At 45.9% G+C, this 18,170-nt stretch overlaps 1 protein-coding gene across 5 annotated transcripts in view; it reads left to right on the top strand.

The window, feature by feature from the left end:
- Nucleotides 1–18,170, top strand: part of LOC105253941 (protein pangolin, isoforms A/H/I/S) — a 176,300-nt gene that overhangs the window by 134,605 nt on the left and 23,525 nt on the right. The window contains exons 1-2 of one of the 5 annotated variants that reach the window (XM_025408453.1): nt 11,375–13,600; nt 14,684–14,834. In XM_025408453.1, coding sequence (XP_025264238.1) covers nt 11,627–13,600; nt 14,684–14,834 — 2,125 coding nt within the window. In that variant the 5' untranslated portion in view covers nt 11,375–11,626. Of the gene's footprint in view, nt 1–11,374; nt 13,601–14,683; nt 14,835–18,170 lie in introns of those variants that run through there. The other 4 variants (XM_025408454.1, XM_011262315.3, XM_011262314.3 and 1 more) reach the window with 4 other exon arrangements.

Genomic DNA, 18,170 nt, shown 5'->3' on the forward strand with positions numbered 1-18,170 from the left:
TACACGCTCGTCTAACGTTTCGTGCTTCCAAAGTGGCACCTCTCTTGCACTTTTCCTTTTCCTCAGCAAAGCTCGACTCGGGAAAAAGACGGTTCAACGGAAAAGACATTTCTTTTGCATCGTTTTGTTCCATTTGTCGTTCTCTCTCGTCGCCTTTTCACGTTTTCTTTTCTCGGTGCGTTTTTAACGCACACGAGTTCGTCCCCGCGAGAGGAAGCTGTCGATGTAACATTCTGTTCTTTGCTGTGTTGCTCGATTCTTCTCATCTTTACTTTTGGATGCTGCGCCTGAATCGATTTGTACACGAGAGAGAAAATCGAAGAAAATTCCTGTGCGGATGTTAGTTTTCACGTTTTCATTTATTTGCTCCCACGTAATTGATTGTCCCGATTCACGATAAAAAAAATTGGACTTCACGATGCGCATTTGAAGGAAGAGAATCTGCGGATTTGAAAAGAATCTACGGTTTCACGATTCTTATCTAAAGTCGCCGTTGAAACAGATTCAACCTTGATCGAAATATGAAATGCGAGAGAAAATAGACAGCTGGAAGGAGGGTGAGGGAGGTGGGGGAAATGATTGCGGAGGCGACGGCGAGAATGTGGCCTTTGATCCTATTCCTGTTCATCAGTGCCTTTGCTTATCGTCTCCCTTCCATGGGATCTTTAGATTAAATAAATTGTTTGCGCTCACCCTCGAAAAGGCGGTCCATTTTCGCTTCTCCTGGAACTGACTGATATGGATTCGGAAACTTTTCCACGAAAGTTCCCGCCAACATTAACAATTCCTCGGCGAATCTGCCGACGGCATTCAAGGTTAAAGAGTTATTCCTCGAGTTGTGATCTCGTCGGTTCGCGCGTTTGTTTCTCTTTAGATAGCAGTTTATCGATTCTCGGCGGAAGCGCCGATAGTTGCGGGAAAGTTCCGGCGGGGCGCGAGTCCGGCGAAACTTTTCGCCCTATGGAATAAGATACAAACTTATCGGGGATTCAGAAATGTAAAGGGTTGAAAACGAGGAAACAAGGTGAAAGTGAAGAACGGCGGCCTTGCTCGAAAGTTTCTGTTTGCCGACGAGAGAAAAAGTATTTCCTCCGCGAGCGCGAGACTTTCCGCAATTTACTATCCCGTAACCATCTCTCGGCCCGGTGTTTTCGCGTTACGAGAAATCTTCTTCTTGCATAAAATGTTTGTTTCAAATTTTAAATCAGCACAGATTCATCGGCAAGTGCATAGATTCGTCTATATTTTTATATATCTCTTGCTAGATCTTCAAGATTCTTTTTTTATTTCGGAAAATCGAAGGTTTATTTTGGAATTTTATTAACAGTCGGAGAATTCTTTGGAAAAACTATCGACTGCTAATTGGCCAAAATAACAATCAATACAGAGACATACACTCGTTCGTATATAATTATTATAGTTTTAGTCTTTAGCCAAGTTTAAGCGATATTGCACTTATTTATTAAATTATTAAATTCATGTTTCGATTAATAAATTAATTTCGAATGTTGGGAAAAGTGCCTTATAGATATACGTTCTATACTCTATCCACAAAAAAATAAATAAAATTTTTAAATATATTTACAAAAGTCATGAATTTTATGTATTCAAAAAATATATATATTAGACACGTCATTCATATCCTTTATAAATATATTTGGAAATGAACATACCTACACTTTTTGCGATATGAATTTTTGCGGACCTCGCTATAATCGCTACCAATTACTTCCGAGATCGTTTCGAGAAAGCACGCGAGCCGTTCGAGAACAATAACGTCGAATAACGCGATAATGCAATCGTCGAAAACACGTCGCTCTCGTCAAAATGAAAATTACAGGTTCTATAAACGATCGACTTCCTAGACTGAGAAACGGAATAGGCCCCGCGTAGCCTTTCGCGTTTTGCCCTTGCATTTCTACGGAATATATAATTACATAATGCTAGGTCGGGGAGAGATTTAGGGGATGAGAGCCCTTCTCTCTCTCTTTCGCAGCGAATTAAACGGGCACTCCCTCCTCGGGCGGGTAACTTTGCGAGCCCTAAACGCCAACATTATATAATGGTGAGTTCGCTCCTGAAAGGAACAAAAACCTTATTCAGACACGATGAGGAAGGAGAGAGAAATGCGATAGGGCGACGGGGATCGCATGCGCTCGTAATGTCACATGTGTGTCATTAAGTAATTTCTCTTTCGAGAAATGACTCGATGACGTAAATAGTATATTAAGATATATTAAGTGGATTATTTTTATTCGAGCTGATAGCCTAGTGAAGAAAAATTGCACGCTTGGAAATTCGCATAATCTCGCGCCGAGTTTCGTCAGTGTTTGCGCTACTTTAGAGATAGCTGCTTTAAATCGCGTCGAATCTGCATTGTTTTGAGGGATGCGTGTCTCGCGCGAAAGAATTAGGCGCGGTTCCCCGCAAATTGCCCGACATCGTTTAAGCGGCCTTAGTGCTTCCTCGGTGCTTCTCTGAAGTGCGCCCTTTTGTTCTTTGTGTTCTTCGCGCGCGCCCAAAGGGGATGAAAAAAAAAAGAAAACACGACACAGGCCACACGACGACGACGACGAAGGCGAGAGAAAAACCTCTGAGGTGTGCATCGCGAGGGAGCAACAGTTAGCGGCCGCGCGCGTGGTTTTAAGTTGGTTGCCATTACACGCAAAAGTGGGTTAAACAAAAGTTCCACATGTGAAACGGGTGAAACGATGTCATTCGTTAGCGTTAATCTTATTTTAAAACGCGAGGAGATCGAGACGAGAAGCGTCTCCTTGAGCCGAATGAAACTTACATTAGTTAATTATTAAATGTGATGAAATAAGTGCAAAACTATATTTACGGTAATCGAATATTCAGCGAATCTTGCAGGAATATATATCGACCCTTACACGAGGATCATATATCGATAGATACGAGAAAACAAAAAGGCGAGACGCGATTGGACTCTGATAGGTAGCCGGTACAACTAGCGCGGTTAACGTTCTAAGGGCTAAGTTCGTAATAGTTGCAGCGGAAAGTGGGTTAAAGGAGGAACTCGCCCACACATAGGTCTTGGGCGTCCCGGCATCGGTCTACCGGAAGGGGCAAGAACGCGTACGCGAGAGGGGGATGATCCTGGCATCGCGCAACACGCGTACAGCCTCGCGCGCGTGTTGGTGAGCGAGACGTGCTTGCGTGTGTATACTTGCACGTGTATGTACATAGGTATGTGTGTGTGTACGCGTGTATTCCGGCAAGCAAGTCTGCGTGCAAGCCGGTGGACGCAGGCGCCGGTAGCCATGGCGACGATTCCTTCGGATTGGCCGCAGCTTCCACTTGAATCCCCGCCGCCCACACCCCCGGTCGGGCCCTGCTATCCGCCACCATCGATAACCCCTCCGGCTCTCGCGTAGTCGCGTTCAACCCCGTCGTCGCCCCCGACCTACCTATACCTACCACCCTCTCCCCGTCCACCCTCTCGCCGCGTTTCTCTTCGCTTCTCTCCGCTTCCCACCTTCTTTCCTTCCCGTTCTCTCTTCGCTTCCATCCCCGTGGACTCCTACCATCCCCCGTCCTCTCTCCCACCCTCCGCTTCTCCGTCGGTCGGTCGGAGGCGGCCTGACCACCCGACACGGTCATCCACCATTCTTACCCTGCGCGCTCGTTTCCCTCATCACGAATGTCGAACGCAGGTATACGCTTTGGCCGTTGCTTTGGTTTTCTTGGTGTTTCTCGCGGTGGCGTTTGAGGATAGAGCCTGTTGCGGATCGGAATAAACGGAAATTAATCCTGCGATTTCTAACTACCTGAGCATGCGTTGTAGTAACTTCAGCGACACTATCTCTAGTATACTAAAATTCCTACTGAAAAAAGGTATCTTTTCTCGAGAAATGAAAATTGCGAAAATTTTTAACGATGATACATTTTTCAAAATTATTCAAATTACACGATTTTTAATAGCGAATCGTGATCAACCGGTGCTATAAATGCATCCCTCGTTCTCGAACTCGGTTAAAATAATAACCGACAAACACTCGGTAGACTTGGTATTCGCGATTAATTAACTCCAATATATCGTCGGCGTTATTAGCGTAGGTATGCTACGCGTGCGGAGACGAGAGACGCCGCGTGCGTGCGTATGTTGTGCGTGCGCTCTTGCCTCCTGTCGCACGCGTGCGCGGATAGGTGAAACGCCGCACACACTCGACCAATTATCATCCTATTTAACGCGAAGAACTAACCGGCGCGCTGCCGCCTCCGGGCAATTGTTGTCTCGCGCGCGTATATTAATCTCACGATTTATAATATGCGCGTCGACACTATTCGCCGATAACTCATGCGTGTAAAATCGGTAATGCATTTGTCGCGACGAGAACGCAAGCGGTTTTCATCCGGTTTCGAAATAATATCTATATAAAAATCGAAAAAAATGGACTCCCAAAAGCTTTATCGAAAAAAAAAAAATGATCGCGATGAAATATCTCAAGAGATAGCAATTTAATTCTAAATAGATAAAAGAAAACTCTAGGAAAAGAAAAATCGTTACATGAGAATTTTTTACATTAAATATTAATTGCTCCATTTTTAAAAAAATTGAGATTAAGTTTAAATATGGGATTATTTTAATATAATTTCTATCTGATTATAACTTTGAGAACTCAAAGTTTTTTATATTGTAATATATATTTAAGTTTTGAATTAGAATAAAATTTATATAATACTTTGCATATCGCAGTAGTCTTTCTTATCATATTAATTTTAATTTTCTTTCAATTATACAGTCTATAAAAAATAAAGCGTTTAAGGTTTTGTCAAATTTACATTCGGCTGAAATCACGAGAAATGATTACTCTGTTTCTTAAATTTAAAAAAAGACATATTTGTTGTTCAATTACGTGTATGTATAATTTGAAGAAATGATTTTTGAATTCTGATTCTTTTTAAATATAAAAATTCCGAGAAATATTCTGCACAATTTACAAGAATTATGAAGCGAACTAAAATTCGACGAAAATATATATCGCAGATTGTTTACGTCGTGCGCTTCGAGAACAACGTGTTATCGTTGTTCAACGAGCGCAACGAGCGTATGTGTGTAATTGCGACAACGGCGCATATCACGACACGGTTTAAAAAACAGTACAAAGACGAGCGACACACACACGGGGTATAATGATTACGTCCTCTCACCACCGTCGTCTTCCTGACGACGGCGGGCATGCGCGTAGTAGACGAGAGACGCACCTATACAATCGCGCGCGATGAATATTCAGCCCTCTCGCGCAACCAACCCTCCGTATGGATCACTTCTGGAACAACTCGGGTCTCGCTCGATTACGCGTACTTCCGCCGAGCCGTATTATAATCCGTCCAAACGCACCTCGATATTGCCGAGTCCTTTCTCGAACGTCAATATCTCGAGGAGAAGTCGCGCGTTATGCATCGCAAAGATTGAAAAACAAGTATCTTTTATCCGCACGTAGTTTACTTCTGATTCATAAAAATAGTTGCTTGTTAGAGCTATCAGATGCTAATAATAATCAAACGTGGGAAGATTAATGAGGAAGTTTGCTTTATTATATTCTAGAAATTGTATCTTTGAAATCGAGTTTGTGAAACTTTGTGAATTAGACTTTAGGAATGGGAGAAGATCTTGTTAAAATACGCGCATTTGCATAGTACACAAATCAAAAACGAGAAATTTTGATGGCAAAGAAAAACAAAAAGAATTATTATTATATACATATATATTTAAAAAATCATACATATATTGTATGTATTTTTTAATATATGTATGTACATATGGTACATTAATTATATTAAATACATTAAAATTCTGACAATAAAGAAAAAAACTTATAAACTTTTGTAATTTCATAATGAAAGTGATTGTGAAAAGGAAGTGGTTAATATATTTTTTGGGAAGAATGCAAATAATCTCTCTCTCTTTCTCTCTCTCTCTCTCTCTCTCTTCCCCCCCCCTCTCTTTCTCTCTACACGCAAAGTGCGAATATATGTATATTCTGCTACAAGGTAACAATTACATCCATGTTCGCGCTGTCATGTTCCCTGCGCATCATGTTGACTAGATAATTCCAGCGTCTCGTTTAATTATACACGTACGGTTTTGCTTATTGCATCAATCTGTCAAATTCATATCGCCGTTACGAATAATTGCGTGTAATGTTCGATCCGCGTCTGACGAATACAGGCCTATAGACGTTGCTATGTTGTTAATTAGTATCTGTTAATGATGTTCTCGAGAAATTCTGCAAATGCAAAAAATTTAATTAATCATTCGCCGAAATATGACTACGATAAATACATATTTCCGTGAGTTGCAAAAACTATGAAAACATAACATAACATTTTTCACCCCAATGTGAGAAAAAATTTAGCGATTCTGACTGATCTCCGACAAATTTCCCGTTATTCAACTATTCAACATCTTAACACATCTTCTCGAGTCTAAGGGTAAGTTGCGAATAATACTGACGGAGAATTTCATAATCCGCACGCGGTAACTCGACCTGTTTAGGAATAAATATAGGAACGGAGGGTGCGCGAAGGGCGAGGGTCTCGTCGCCATCCTCCCTCTCCCTTCCTCCCTCGTCGTCGGTCGTACTTGGACGTCCGTCGGTCGTCGGTGTTGAAGCCAGCTCTCTCCATTCCCAACCCTACCACTCTGCTGAACCCCGGCGGTATCGCCATCCCTCACCTCCCCTTCGGTCGTCGTAGCGCCCCCGCAACCCCCGCGGCAGCCTTGGTCGAACGAGCGAGGGAAACCCTTCCTCCCTGTCCCCAGAGCGCCTACGCCTCCCGCGTTGCCCCGGCAACCTCAGCTTGGGGTTGGCCACCACCGCCTCCGTGTTCCGCGGCTCCATTCACCGCGTCACCCCCTCCTCGCTCCTTCTCCTCCGACGCGTCCTCCGCCCTCTTCTTCCCGCCGTCGTTCCTCATCCCTGTCTTCGGCCTCTCTTCCATTTTCCCGCGCGCCCCATCTCTCTCTCTCGCCCGACGTTGCTACTTCGCCTCGGTCCAACCCTCGTCGGTCTTTACCCTTCTACCCTGGTTTCAACCTCGTCTCGTCTGGAGTCTGCAACGAAAAGAGAGATCGAGGAGGAAAGAAAGAGACAAAGAGATGGAATGGAAGGTTCGTCCAGGAGGAAAAGAAACGAGGAGAGAAACGGCAGCGATGACGGTTCCTCTGGAAGCCAACCGGATTAACGTATCTCGAATAATTCATGCATATTTTCGTGCCACGCGTGGAAACGTGTTAGACCGAGTCAATTTCAGCAATGATGACTGTAAAAAAAAAGAAAGAGAAAAAAATGAGAACGTGGAAACCTAATTTATAGGCATTTTTTTAAAACAAGCTTTACATTAACGACGTATATCGAAAATATCGACTTGGATATGTAAATGTGATGTGCGCATCTATTGTTTACGAACGATAATTCTCTTAAATTATACGTGCCGCATAATAGCATCCGTTTGTATAATTGTCTAAGAATAAATATGAATTATTCGTGTAAATCGTGGCGAAATGCGGTGTAATTTCAAGCAGAAACATCGTCTTTGACGAGCAGGCGCCGCGTGTCGGTTCTCGACGTGAATCTATAAGCGACCCGACCCTCTTCCGGGGGAGACTCCGACGTCGTCAACGACGAGTTGAACTTGTTACAACGTTACGCGATTCCTCCGTCGAGAGGGAGAGTTCTCTTCGCTCGTGTCTGACACTTTTTCGCCGCTAGTGTAGGGTGAATCAAATTGTCACCGCGCTGAAAGCGGTGAAGGAAAAGGACTATTCGATCTTCCAAATGGAAGACTCGTATGGCTGTGTTGTTGCACGCAAAAGAGGGAGAGAGAGAAAGAGAAAGGGAACGGGGAAGGAGGTCGAAGGGGGTTAAATCGATGGTAAACTCTCTCTGTCTCTCTCTCTCCTCGTCGACAGAGGGGAGAGAAAGACCCAGGCTGCTCTTGACGAACTCGGCAACTGAGCAACACCGGGAGACCGAACACCCGAAACTTCGAATCGGTCTCCGATCTCCGTCCCTTCTCGCAAATTCGCCCAGGTAATTCGATTATATCCGCGTCGCTCGTCCTGCGAGGTGAGTCGCGATCGATAATACCCGGCCCTTCACGTCCGATCCTACCGGTATCCGATTTTCGCGGTTGAAAGGTATCGGCTTTCATTGCCGTCTCTCTCGGAGAGAAGACCGAGCCGCGAAGAAATCCGCGGCCGCGGCGGCTGTCAGTTATATCAGCTGATCGTCCGTAACTATTCACGGTAAATTGGACGCGCGCGATAAACGATCGAGTTATTTTCTGCAACATAACATTTAACGATTAATTAACGGAATAAGCATCACAAAGTGTTGAATATCATGGAAATTTCACGCAATTGAATCGGCTTATCGCTTTACTCTCTGATCTCACATAAATTCTATCCATTCCCGATTCTCTAAAGTTACAACACGAAAATATCTTATCGCGTGATAATTCGATTACGCGGAAGTGACGAGTGTTAAACAGAGATAAAGGAGCGAGATTCGAGCTCGGTCGCGGCGACAAACAACGTCGCCACCGCCGCAAGAAAAAGATACGCGCGTATATGTGTGCCGTGTATGTGTGTATATCGTCGCACGCTATCTTTGAAATATGTTTCATCCGGGTCGCGCCGGCATTACATGGAAACGCGCTATATCGGCGGCGTTCCGGGACAGATAACCCAATTAAAAGCTACGCACATACACAAAGACAGGGCCCGCTGGCCGCGCATGTCGCGCCCTCGTAGTCGTAGAAAGGCGCACCCGTATCCGATGTAAAGGCAGATACGACGACAGATACGCGAGCGTCGACCGTTCTAAAATCGTTAATCGGGAACGCGAGCCGGAGGCTAGTTTCCATTCTAGGCGTTAATTGATACGACGCGGAATTGCCATGTACTCTTTCGAATTCGTTCCGGGATACACGCGATAAAAAAAAGGCGCGAAACGTATGCGAATCGAGTCGTGCACAATCGCACAGCTGTGGCAAGTTGTCGAGTATGAGACAAATAAACGAGTGTACTTGTGTATATGTAAATTTTTATGCGTGTGATAGTAGAATTGTAATCTTTCAAATTAAATAAATTTCTCTACAATTACATTACTAATCATTTTTATCGTATCATCGTAATCAATTTTTGATTCTCGCATATTTTATTTAGCTCCTTTTCGACTAGAGGATTAGCAACTGAAAGAAATAAAATAATAAATCGCACGAAAGAGTCGTGAGAAAAAATATAAAAAAAGAAATGAAACATTTAAAGTATTACAGTCGAAATTATTCACGCAATTGTTAGCGTGTGAAGCTTAAGGATATATAATTATTATAATTATGTTTCTATAGAGTTATCGACGTAGCTAAATCTCTCGCGAAAATCGACGTTGGGAATTAATTAAAACGCTACATCGCATTTCGGGACGCGCTGTTTCGCCGGCGATTCTCTCTTTCTCGCCGCCGCGAGGTTAAACCTGGATCACGTGGATCGATCCGACGGGGGGGGCCGCGATAGATCGCGATGGATCGCGGGGTCGCTTGCGCGCGCGTGAAAAGTCCGGGGGCGTAGATAACCCGCGACGTACCTGAAAGAGTAATCACGCACATACGGTACACTATCTATCTACCTACCTACCTACCTACTCTCTACCTGGCTGCCGCTGGCATGGCCGATCGATTACCGTATAGCCGCGCGGCGCGGTGCGGTGGTGCACGGTGTTCCTGCCGCCACGTACCGCAACTACGTGACAAATATTATCGCGATCGACCGACCTGCGCCGCGTTTGATGTGGACGCGTTTATGAAATGCCGACACGCCGATAATCATGCGCGCGACTGGCGCCCCAAGGCTAAATCCGATTTGTAATATTAATCCCCAGCGTCGCGCCTCGACGCGATCTCTTTTTCTCATCCCTCGTGTGTGCATGTGTGCTCTCGTCTGTTTTTTCTCTCTTTAAAATCCCAACCGAGGAAAACGCTCTGAGCGTGTATACCCCGTAACATTTTTAAATGAGAAAACAAACGCCAAAAAAGTTACTCCAAGAATATTGTATATTTATTACTCGCTCCATTTATTATTATCTAATGAATAATTTAATTTATCAATTATCTCAGTTTCCATGCAAAAAATAGATATAATTTTTTGTCGTACATCGATAATTTGTGTCGCGAGTCCGAAAACGATTCGACTGTTTTTAATCATCTCGACGCGCAAACGAAAATTCAGTTATATTCCTAAATCCCAATTAAAATGTTAGTTAAAACGAAATATGTCGGCGCGTGTCAACAGTGCCCGTTTTCCAGCTACAAAGTTTATTTTCGCTTTGCTCTGTATAAAATTAGTCGTGCGAGGGAGACGATTTTGCGTGATTAATCGCGAGTATAATTCATTCCGGGAGCGCGTTGTTTTTCCCCGATTGAGATTGTTCTGATTACAGCGTTATATTCCCCGCCACGGGGATATATCGGGTGTCAACGATCCGCGTTTAGCGGCACGATAAACAGCCTGAACAAACACCGGGACGGAAAAGCCCCGGTGCTTTTAACTACGAGAGCGGCCAAAACACAAATCTGCGCGCCACTCTTTGTGGACCGACTTGCCTCGCGTTCTACTCGCAGAGGTGAATTCTCCAAACACGCCGGGCGCCATTACGAGGCCAAATGGATCGGTATATTTAGTTGACTTTGGCCCGCACTCTGATCTCGCGAGATCTCCAACAGCTGGTCGCTGGTCCCTGACGTATCCGAGCGAGAATTCGTCCGCCGCGTATGCTCGCTAATCGCTCGGGCGATCATCATACATACGTTATTCGTACGTTCCTGCGTCCTCGATTCATCGTGCAGCAGCACACGCGGATGCAACTGGATGAATGATCAGAAATGTAAGCCGAGCGAGCTTTTAAAATTAGAAATAGTGGAAGAGACAAGAGCTCGTAGTCTCGTCGACGCGCCGTCAGCCTCCCTCCTGTCCCCCCCCGTGGAAATTTGCGCGCGACGGGCTCGAGCAGACGGAAATCCTTATCCGTCGTCAGGCGGTACAGTCCACGGGCGCATTCAAATAGCGGCACGCGAATGTCTCGCGACGAGAGACAGGCAGGCACGCGTGGACGCTCGAACGAGGAGGACTGTACGTGTCTCTAGTCTCATCGCGCTCCCCTTCCGCCGCCGCTCGCGCTCGCCGCCTCGCGTTCTCTCGCTCCATCCACCCCCGCGCCCCGGACGCCTCCTCGCCCGTCCTCCCCGCGCATACCGTGCCAGCCAACGAGCCGGGGCCGCTTTCGCTTTGTGCGCGCCGGGGCGGCGGTACATCAAAGCCTTCTAGTTCCCGCTCCGGCCTTTGACGATCGCGTCGCGGCCGCTCGCTCAGTCATCGCTCGGTTGTAGGCGATGCCGGCGCGCCGTAGATGAGCGGCTCGCGCGCGCGCGCTCGCACGAGGAGCGCGGGCTCCTCGGGATCTGCCGCGGGATCTTGGCCGCTCGATAAATACTCGACGAGGAAGAAGGGCGATCGGATCTCTGGCCTCTCTCGTTCGCCGATGTGTTTACGTGTTCCGAGGTGACTTTGAGGTGATCGCGACAACGAGTAACGCGCAATTGGAAGATGTCGCCTCGCGGTGGCAAGTGCGCGCGTGTCAGCAAGGTGGCGACCAGCAAGGGGCGTCAAGCGCGCGCCCAGCACGTCTCTCTGGGTCTCGCGGGAACCGAGGAAACAACGACGACGATCGCGACGATGACAACGACAACGACGACGACGACGACGGCGATGGCGACGTTGACGACAACGATGACGTCGAATGGAACGGCGGTCGCAGCGACGAGAATGGACAAGCCCGCGGTGCACACGACGGCGTGCAACGTCGAGGGTCGATCGCAGTGGTCCGGGCGCATGCGCCAGTCCCTGGGGAGCAGCTCCGAGCCAGCCCGTGAAAACGGTACCCCGTTGCATCGTTGTTATCTGGAGAGGCAACGACGACGAGAGAGACACATCGCCGCGGGGAGGAAGCATCGACCGGCGAGGTGCGCCGAGAACGCCGCCACCGTCGCCGCCGGCTCCTCGTGCTCGTCGACGTCGTTGTCGTCGCCGCCGCCGGCGCTTTCCTCGCCCGCGTCCTCCTGCGCGTCCTCGCGTCGCTCGACCTCGCCGCCGTCGTGCGCCTCGTCGCCGGCGCGCTCCTCCACCTCGTCGTCGGTCACGAGCGATCCGCTAGCGATCAAACCGGAGGCCGGGAAGTGGAAGCGGAACACCGCGGGAACAAAGCAGGACAGCGACAGCGGAGCGGCGACTCATGGAGCGACGGAAACGGCGACGATTGTCTCCTCGACCACCGTGTCCACCGCGTCACCGTTCCCCTCTCCCGTGTCCACGTCCTCGGCGTCCTGCCGGACGACGACGACCACGCCGCGCGGCCACGTCGGCGATCAGGTCGCGCATCCGTCCTCGTCCGCCCTCGAGAGGCTGAGAAGTGTCCTTGAAAATTACGATCGCGGTCGAATCTATCTCGCCCACGTCTGCTACCTGGACTGGCGGGACCTGCCAGGTAAACGGCGCGGCGGAGGCCGCGAACGAGTGTGGGTGGTGGGGGCAGCGGATCACGAGGGCCATCATCGGACGCGATTGTTGGTGGCCGGCCGTCACTGGCGGCCACGTTGCTTACGCAAGGTCAACATGCTGAGCCAGCCGGTGGTGTACGCTGGTGGCGGTAGGGGCTCCTTAACCGCCGATCTCTTTCTCTGGTGGTTTCATCATGAGTTTGCCGTCACAGCCATGGCGATGCATCCGGATGGCGCCGTGTTGGTTGCCGAAAGCGCCGATTACCTGCCATCGGAGGGTGACTGCGTGGCCGCGGACGGCCTGGTGCGGCTGCTCGTGGTACCCAAGGACTGCATGGAGACGCGGCTGGTGATTCGAGAGCTGAGAGTGCGTCTGGCTACCGGGTTACTGTCGAAGGCCCGCTGCGGCGTTTATCGCGATAAAATCTCCTCGACTTCGGGCGATCAGGTGGCCGATCATCGGTTGGACGCGTACCTGAAATGGTTCACGCTCAAAGAGGCATTCGCGGATTTCCATCGCGCCTGGCTCAGCATTCGGTCGGATACTTTTGCTCGCAGTTGGACGTTGCCACGTGATCGCGACGATCACGCGCTAGCGGGACGTAACGGCGCCATATTGCCGTCCAGGATCCATGCGGTGGATCAGGAGGAAGACAGAATGCTACTCGTCGAGCTGCGGAATCTTGCCAGAGAAGCCGGGTTGGAAGTCGACGACGAGGAACTCGGTAGATGGATCGTCGACGAGGAGAGCGCTTTGGCGCGGCTTGTCAGGAAGCAGGAGCCGGACGAGGAGCAGCAAGGATGTCGAGTGAAGGTCGAGACGGAGGACAAATGGTCGGAACGCAATGGCGAAGAAGCTGAGGATGGAAATGATGGCGTCGATGAAGACGACGACGAGGACGAGCCGACAGCCGAGGAGGCTGTCGGGCTTCTCTCTAGAGTACTGACTTGGATGGAGAGAGAGCCCCTCGATCCAGGACTCTTGTTGGCGATTAGATCGATGCGTGATACCGCTGCACTTATGGTAAGCGACTGATAAGAGACCTGCTCGCGAACCTTTATATCGATCGTCTGCGAGAAGCGAGAGCGAAAGAAGAGAGAGAGAGAGAGATAGAGATAGAAAAGTGAGACGAGAGAGAAGGGAGGAATCGCACGCAATCCTTCGAGTTTGCGAGCAGATTGAACTAATTTCATCGACTGTCACTTGACAAAGAGCGACCGGAGGGTTAAAGAAGTAGTGGGCGGATTACACTGCTATGCCTCGAGAAGTGGCACTCGAATTCGACGATACGGCGAACGGAAAGGTCGAACGAACCCTCGAGAAGTACATTCCTCCCTCCACGTCCCGTCTTTGCAAATTAACGCTCGAGCTGGTCCTCGATAAGCATTCCCCCTTGAAACGAATCGAATTGATGAATATCGCGTTTCTTTTGAGAATCGTAAACTGTAAGTCCTCGCTGTTATCCTTGTGCCTTTCACGCCGTTGACATTACCGCGATACCTAAACATAATCATATGATAGGTATTCTCAAACGTATACACAGTGTACATTATATCACGCATGCGTCACATGCAAACCCGCCATAAAGCAGCGTAGTACCGTAAGCAGCGGATAAACAGGCGATTATTATCAGCATAAAGATAGAGATAATGACTGCTGGCAAGAAAGATTGTCCAACTGATAAATCTTATTATTATACATACATTATTTATATTATAATAATTATGTATAATTCATTAGTAGATGTACGTGTAAATTATTAAGAATTTAATAATATTTCAGATTTTTTTTCGCCTTTTATAATATAATATAGCATCATGATAATTCTCCGAATTATCTTCTCTTAAATTACATGTATTTATTATTCTCTCATTAAAATATCAATATGTCCTTTATAAAATTTTTTTTACAAATGTAAATTACAAATGTAATGTGTTTTTCATGAAGCAATGAATTCTACAGAAATTCAGCGCTTCGTAAAAAGGCTGATTTTAACGAAGAGAATCTGCAAAACAAATATATCTTAACAGAGACGAAAAGTCCAACATAAAGTGAGATATATGTGTACTCAGCGCATTAACGCTCGTTTATTTTGTTATTTTACAGGCAAGCAAAATGGCAGGTCTGGCGGGAACGCATCCGAGCGGGCTGCCCTTCTTTTGCCCAAATGGGGACCATCTGACGCAACCACCTCCCGCCCATATGGGCATACCACCCTACGGGGCGCTGGACGCTGGCAAAGCGGCTGCCGCGGCCGGTAAGTACTGTCGATCACCACCCACGCATCTCTAAAAATATTTCTTTGCCGCAACATGCTTCAATCTCCGTCTAATTTTATATCCGTGACTTTTCTCCTCGCGGTAGTTGTTGCATTTCTCTGATCTGTGTTTGATAATCAAAATTTATTGCGTCGCAATAATTTAGTATATTTGTGTTGTAATTATAATTTATTACAATTTTTTTATTTAATTATAAGTTTTGATTATTTTATTTAGATCATTTATAATTGTTATGTCGAATTTGTTATACAAGTCATTGAAAAACGAAATGAAATTTTTAATATATTTTTAGAAATAATATATATTTTTAAAGAAAATTAGTAAATCATTTTTTATGTATTTATATATTCGATATATTTTGTCGTCATCGGAGATATTCTCTTTTCGTGTTTCACAAATTTAATAAAATCTTAGCGGCGGGGAAATTGCATTTGGATTCTACTAGGGAGATTGTTACTTTCGTAGATATAAGATACGCTTTTTACTTATTTATTTGGAAGATATTAGGACTAAAAATCTCTAAATTGAATATCATTGATGTACATGATTTTTAACTATTCCGATATTATCGCAATTTTTGTATTAATTTCCATTTATAAAGCAAATGAAGATTTGAGTAATTTTTTGTCTAATTCTCTTTTATAAAGAGAGAGAGACTTGTAGAATTTATAAAATGTGAAGTCAATAGGCACAGATTGCAGCTGTAAATGGCAACATCAATTGTATTTACGTATCAACTTTTGCAGAAACGCAAATATACAGCCGCTAATAATATAATAAAACTTCATTTGACGCATACACTTTCGATGTGTATTATAACTTTGAACTACCGCTGTATCATACTGATCCTCCCTTTCCCCTCTCTCTTTTTCTCTTTCTCTTTCTCTCTATGCGTATCGGTTGAATCAACAATTCTTTCACGAAGTTAATCCGTTATTGTCCGGCCAAATATTGACGTTCCTCTCCAATTGTAATTGATGGAATACTTTTCGTCTCGCTTGCGCGTAATCGACACGCTTCGCCTGAAGAGAGAGAGAGAGAGAGAGGGTGGGAGGGAGAGAGGGTCGTTTTATATATAATTTTATTGTAGCGAGCTGCGCAAATATTAACGTAACCGTTGTAATCTACCAAGCGAGTTCGGCCTTTGCGCGCAAACCGCTTTTACGGCCGTTAACGTGCGTTGATGCGTTAATCTTTGTTGCAGCGATTTGATAGACGAAATAGCAAATTACGATTAACGAATGTTATGAATAAATTCACAGTGGATAAAGTGATATATATATATATATATTACTCCAGTTAAACATTTAAATCTTTAAATACACGGATGGATACAAAACGGCGACGTAAAAGTATGAAAATGTCTTCGCGTTCCATCCTCTCTCTTTCTCTTTCGGGTTAATCGCAATCGTATTCTCGAATTAAAGTCGCGAATAGATGTGCAAACGTCGACATTCCTAATTGAAGGAATATTTTTTATAAAGTCAAGAGTCACGGCAATGTCGAGATTCAAATGGAGGCTGTGAAGAGGGCGGTACACCTCCTCGAAAAGAGAGAAACAGAAATTTTGCGAGAGAGAGAGAGAGAGAGAGAGAGAGAGAATCGCGAATTGGCGTCAAGGACGAGAATAAGAGGAGGACTCACCATTAGGCTAATCAGCCGAGTATGCGGCTCCCTTCTAGCATCGGGTCAAGGGGGTTTCCACTTGCCCTTTCTGCTTCTGTACAGCTTCTCCGTCTCTACCTGCTCTACTCTGATCCCTTTTCTCGGCACGCTTTCTCTCTTCTATCAACTTGGAATCATCGCGAAGATTCTACCATGAGTACGATGGCGTGACCTTGAAGAGGAGTTTCAAAGTAGCATCATCTCTCGGAGAGTTTGACGCGTTCGCTTCCGCAAACTAAACTTATCTCGAGACATGATTTCCATCGCGTCTGTTTCGATGTGCGCGAAATTCTACGAGGTTTCCCTACGCTTCGTCAACATGTTCTCGTATATATTCTTTATCCCTCTTAGAAATGTAAATGTTGTTGATAACGTTTATGCACACGACTACGACGCGGCGGTTCGGGTTCTTTGTCTTGCAAACGAGTCTCTTTGCAGACCGAGACTTTCCCTCCTCGACCGCTCATCCAGACGATCTTTCGTTCTTTTCTTCTTCACTTCCGAGATCTCGAATCACCCACTCGTCTGTTCTCACTCGATTTCTTCCTCTTCTTTTCCTCCGTTTATCCTCTTTTATTTCACATCTCATTTGCTTTGTTCTTCATTTTTACCTGATATATTTCATTCTCTCCTCACCATTCATCTTCTTTCTCTCTCTCTTACCTCTGATATATTTTTAATTAGCTTTGCTTTTCGATCTCTCCGTATTTATTTCAAAACTCCGTGGTAAAGAACGAGGTGGTAGATAGACGAGAGGCAAGGAGGGAGCGGTGATGGAGATGGAGAAGCGGAAGAGGGCGAGATGTAAAGAGGATGAAGATGGCTGCCGACGCGACCGCGTCCCGACGTTTCGTTTCACCGGGGCTTCGCCATTGATCCGCTTAATTTCTCTCTTCTCCCTCCTCTCGTGTCCCCTCTTCCTTCGCTCTTCTCTTCCTTCTTCATCCGCTTCCTCCTCCAGCCTCTCCGATCTCCGTGTGCTCTTCTCTTTTTCCATTCTTTTCCTCTTTTTCGCGAACTCTTTCCGCGCTCTACAGCTTTCGACGATGAACGAAATCGATTCGCTTTCTCATTTTTACAATCTTTCAGAATAATTTAGAATTCCATTCGCGAAAATACTTGCTCTAGTGATTCACAATTAATGATAGCCTTGTATTTTACGAGAAGTAATAATAATTCGGAGGCAACGATCTCCAACAATAATAACGCTCTTTGTTGAACAAGCAGCAGCGACTAATTAAGCAGCTAGACTAATTACGATTTAATTAACGTCGGTGTTGGATAGCATTGATTTGTCTCGAGCAAAATCGATATCGCGAGAGCGCGAAAGGGTGCGATTGCACGCGTCGGTTTTAAGCTAAACAACCGCAACAACACGTACCACCTTGCACCGTCTGCACTTGTACGAGCTTCCTGCTAAGCCCCTTGTCGACGACCCTACTCATTTCTCGTCACTGCCAGCTGCGACGTTTCGGTCGTGTAATTCTTCGCGAGAGGATTGTTCTATTTTTTTTCTACGAGGGTTAGCAATTTTAAGATTTTAATATTATTATAATTTATGGCTTTTTTTCTCGAGGTTTTTATAATAGACGCTTGAAGATATTTTTATGTATTTGTGTGTTTATATTTTTCTTTATATTTTGTAAATT

Source organism: Camponotus floridanus, unplaced genomic scaffold (assembly GCF_003227725.1).
Source record: "Camponotus floridanus strain SB8 unplaced genomic scaffold, Cflo_v7.5 scaffold21, whole genome shotgun sequence".
NCBI lineage: Eukaryota > Metazoa > Arthropoda > Insecta > Hymenoptera > Formicidae > Camponotus > Camponotus floridanus.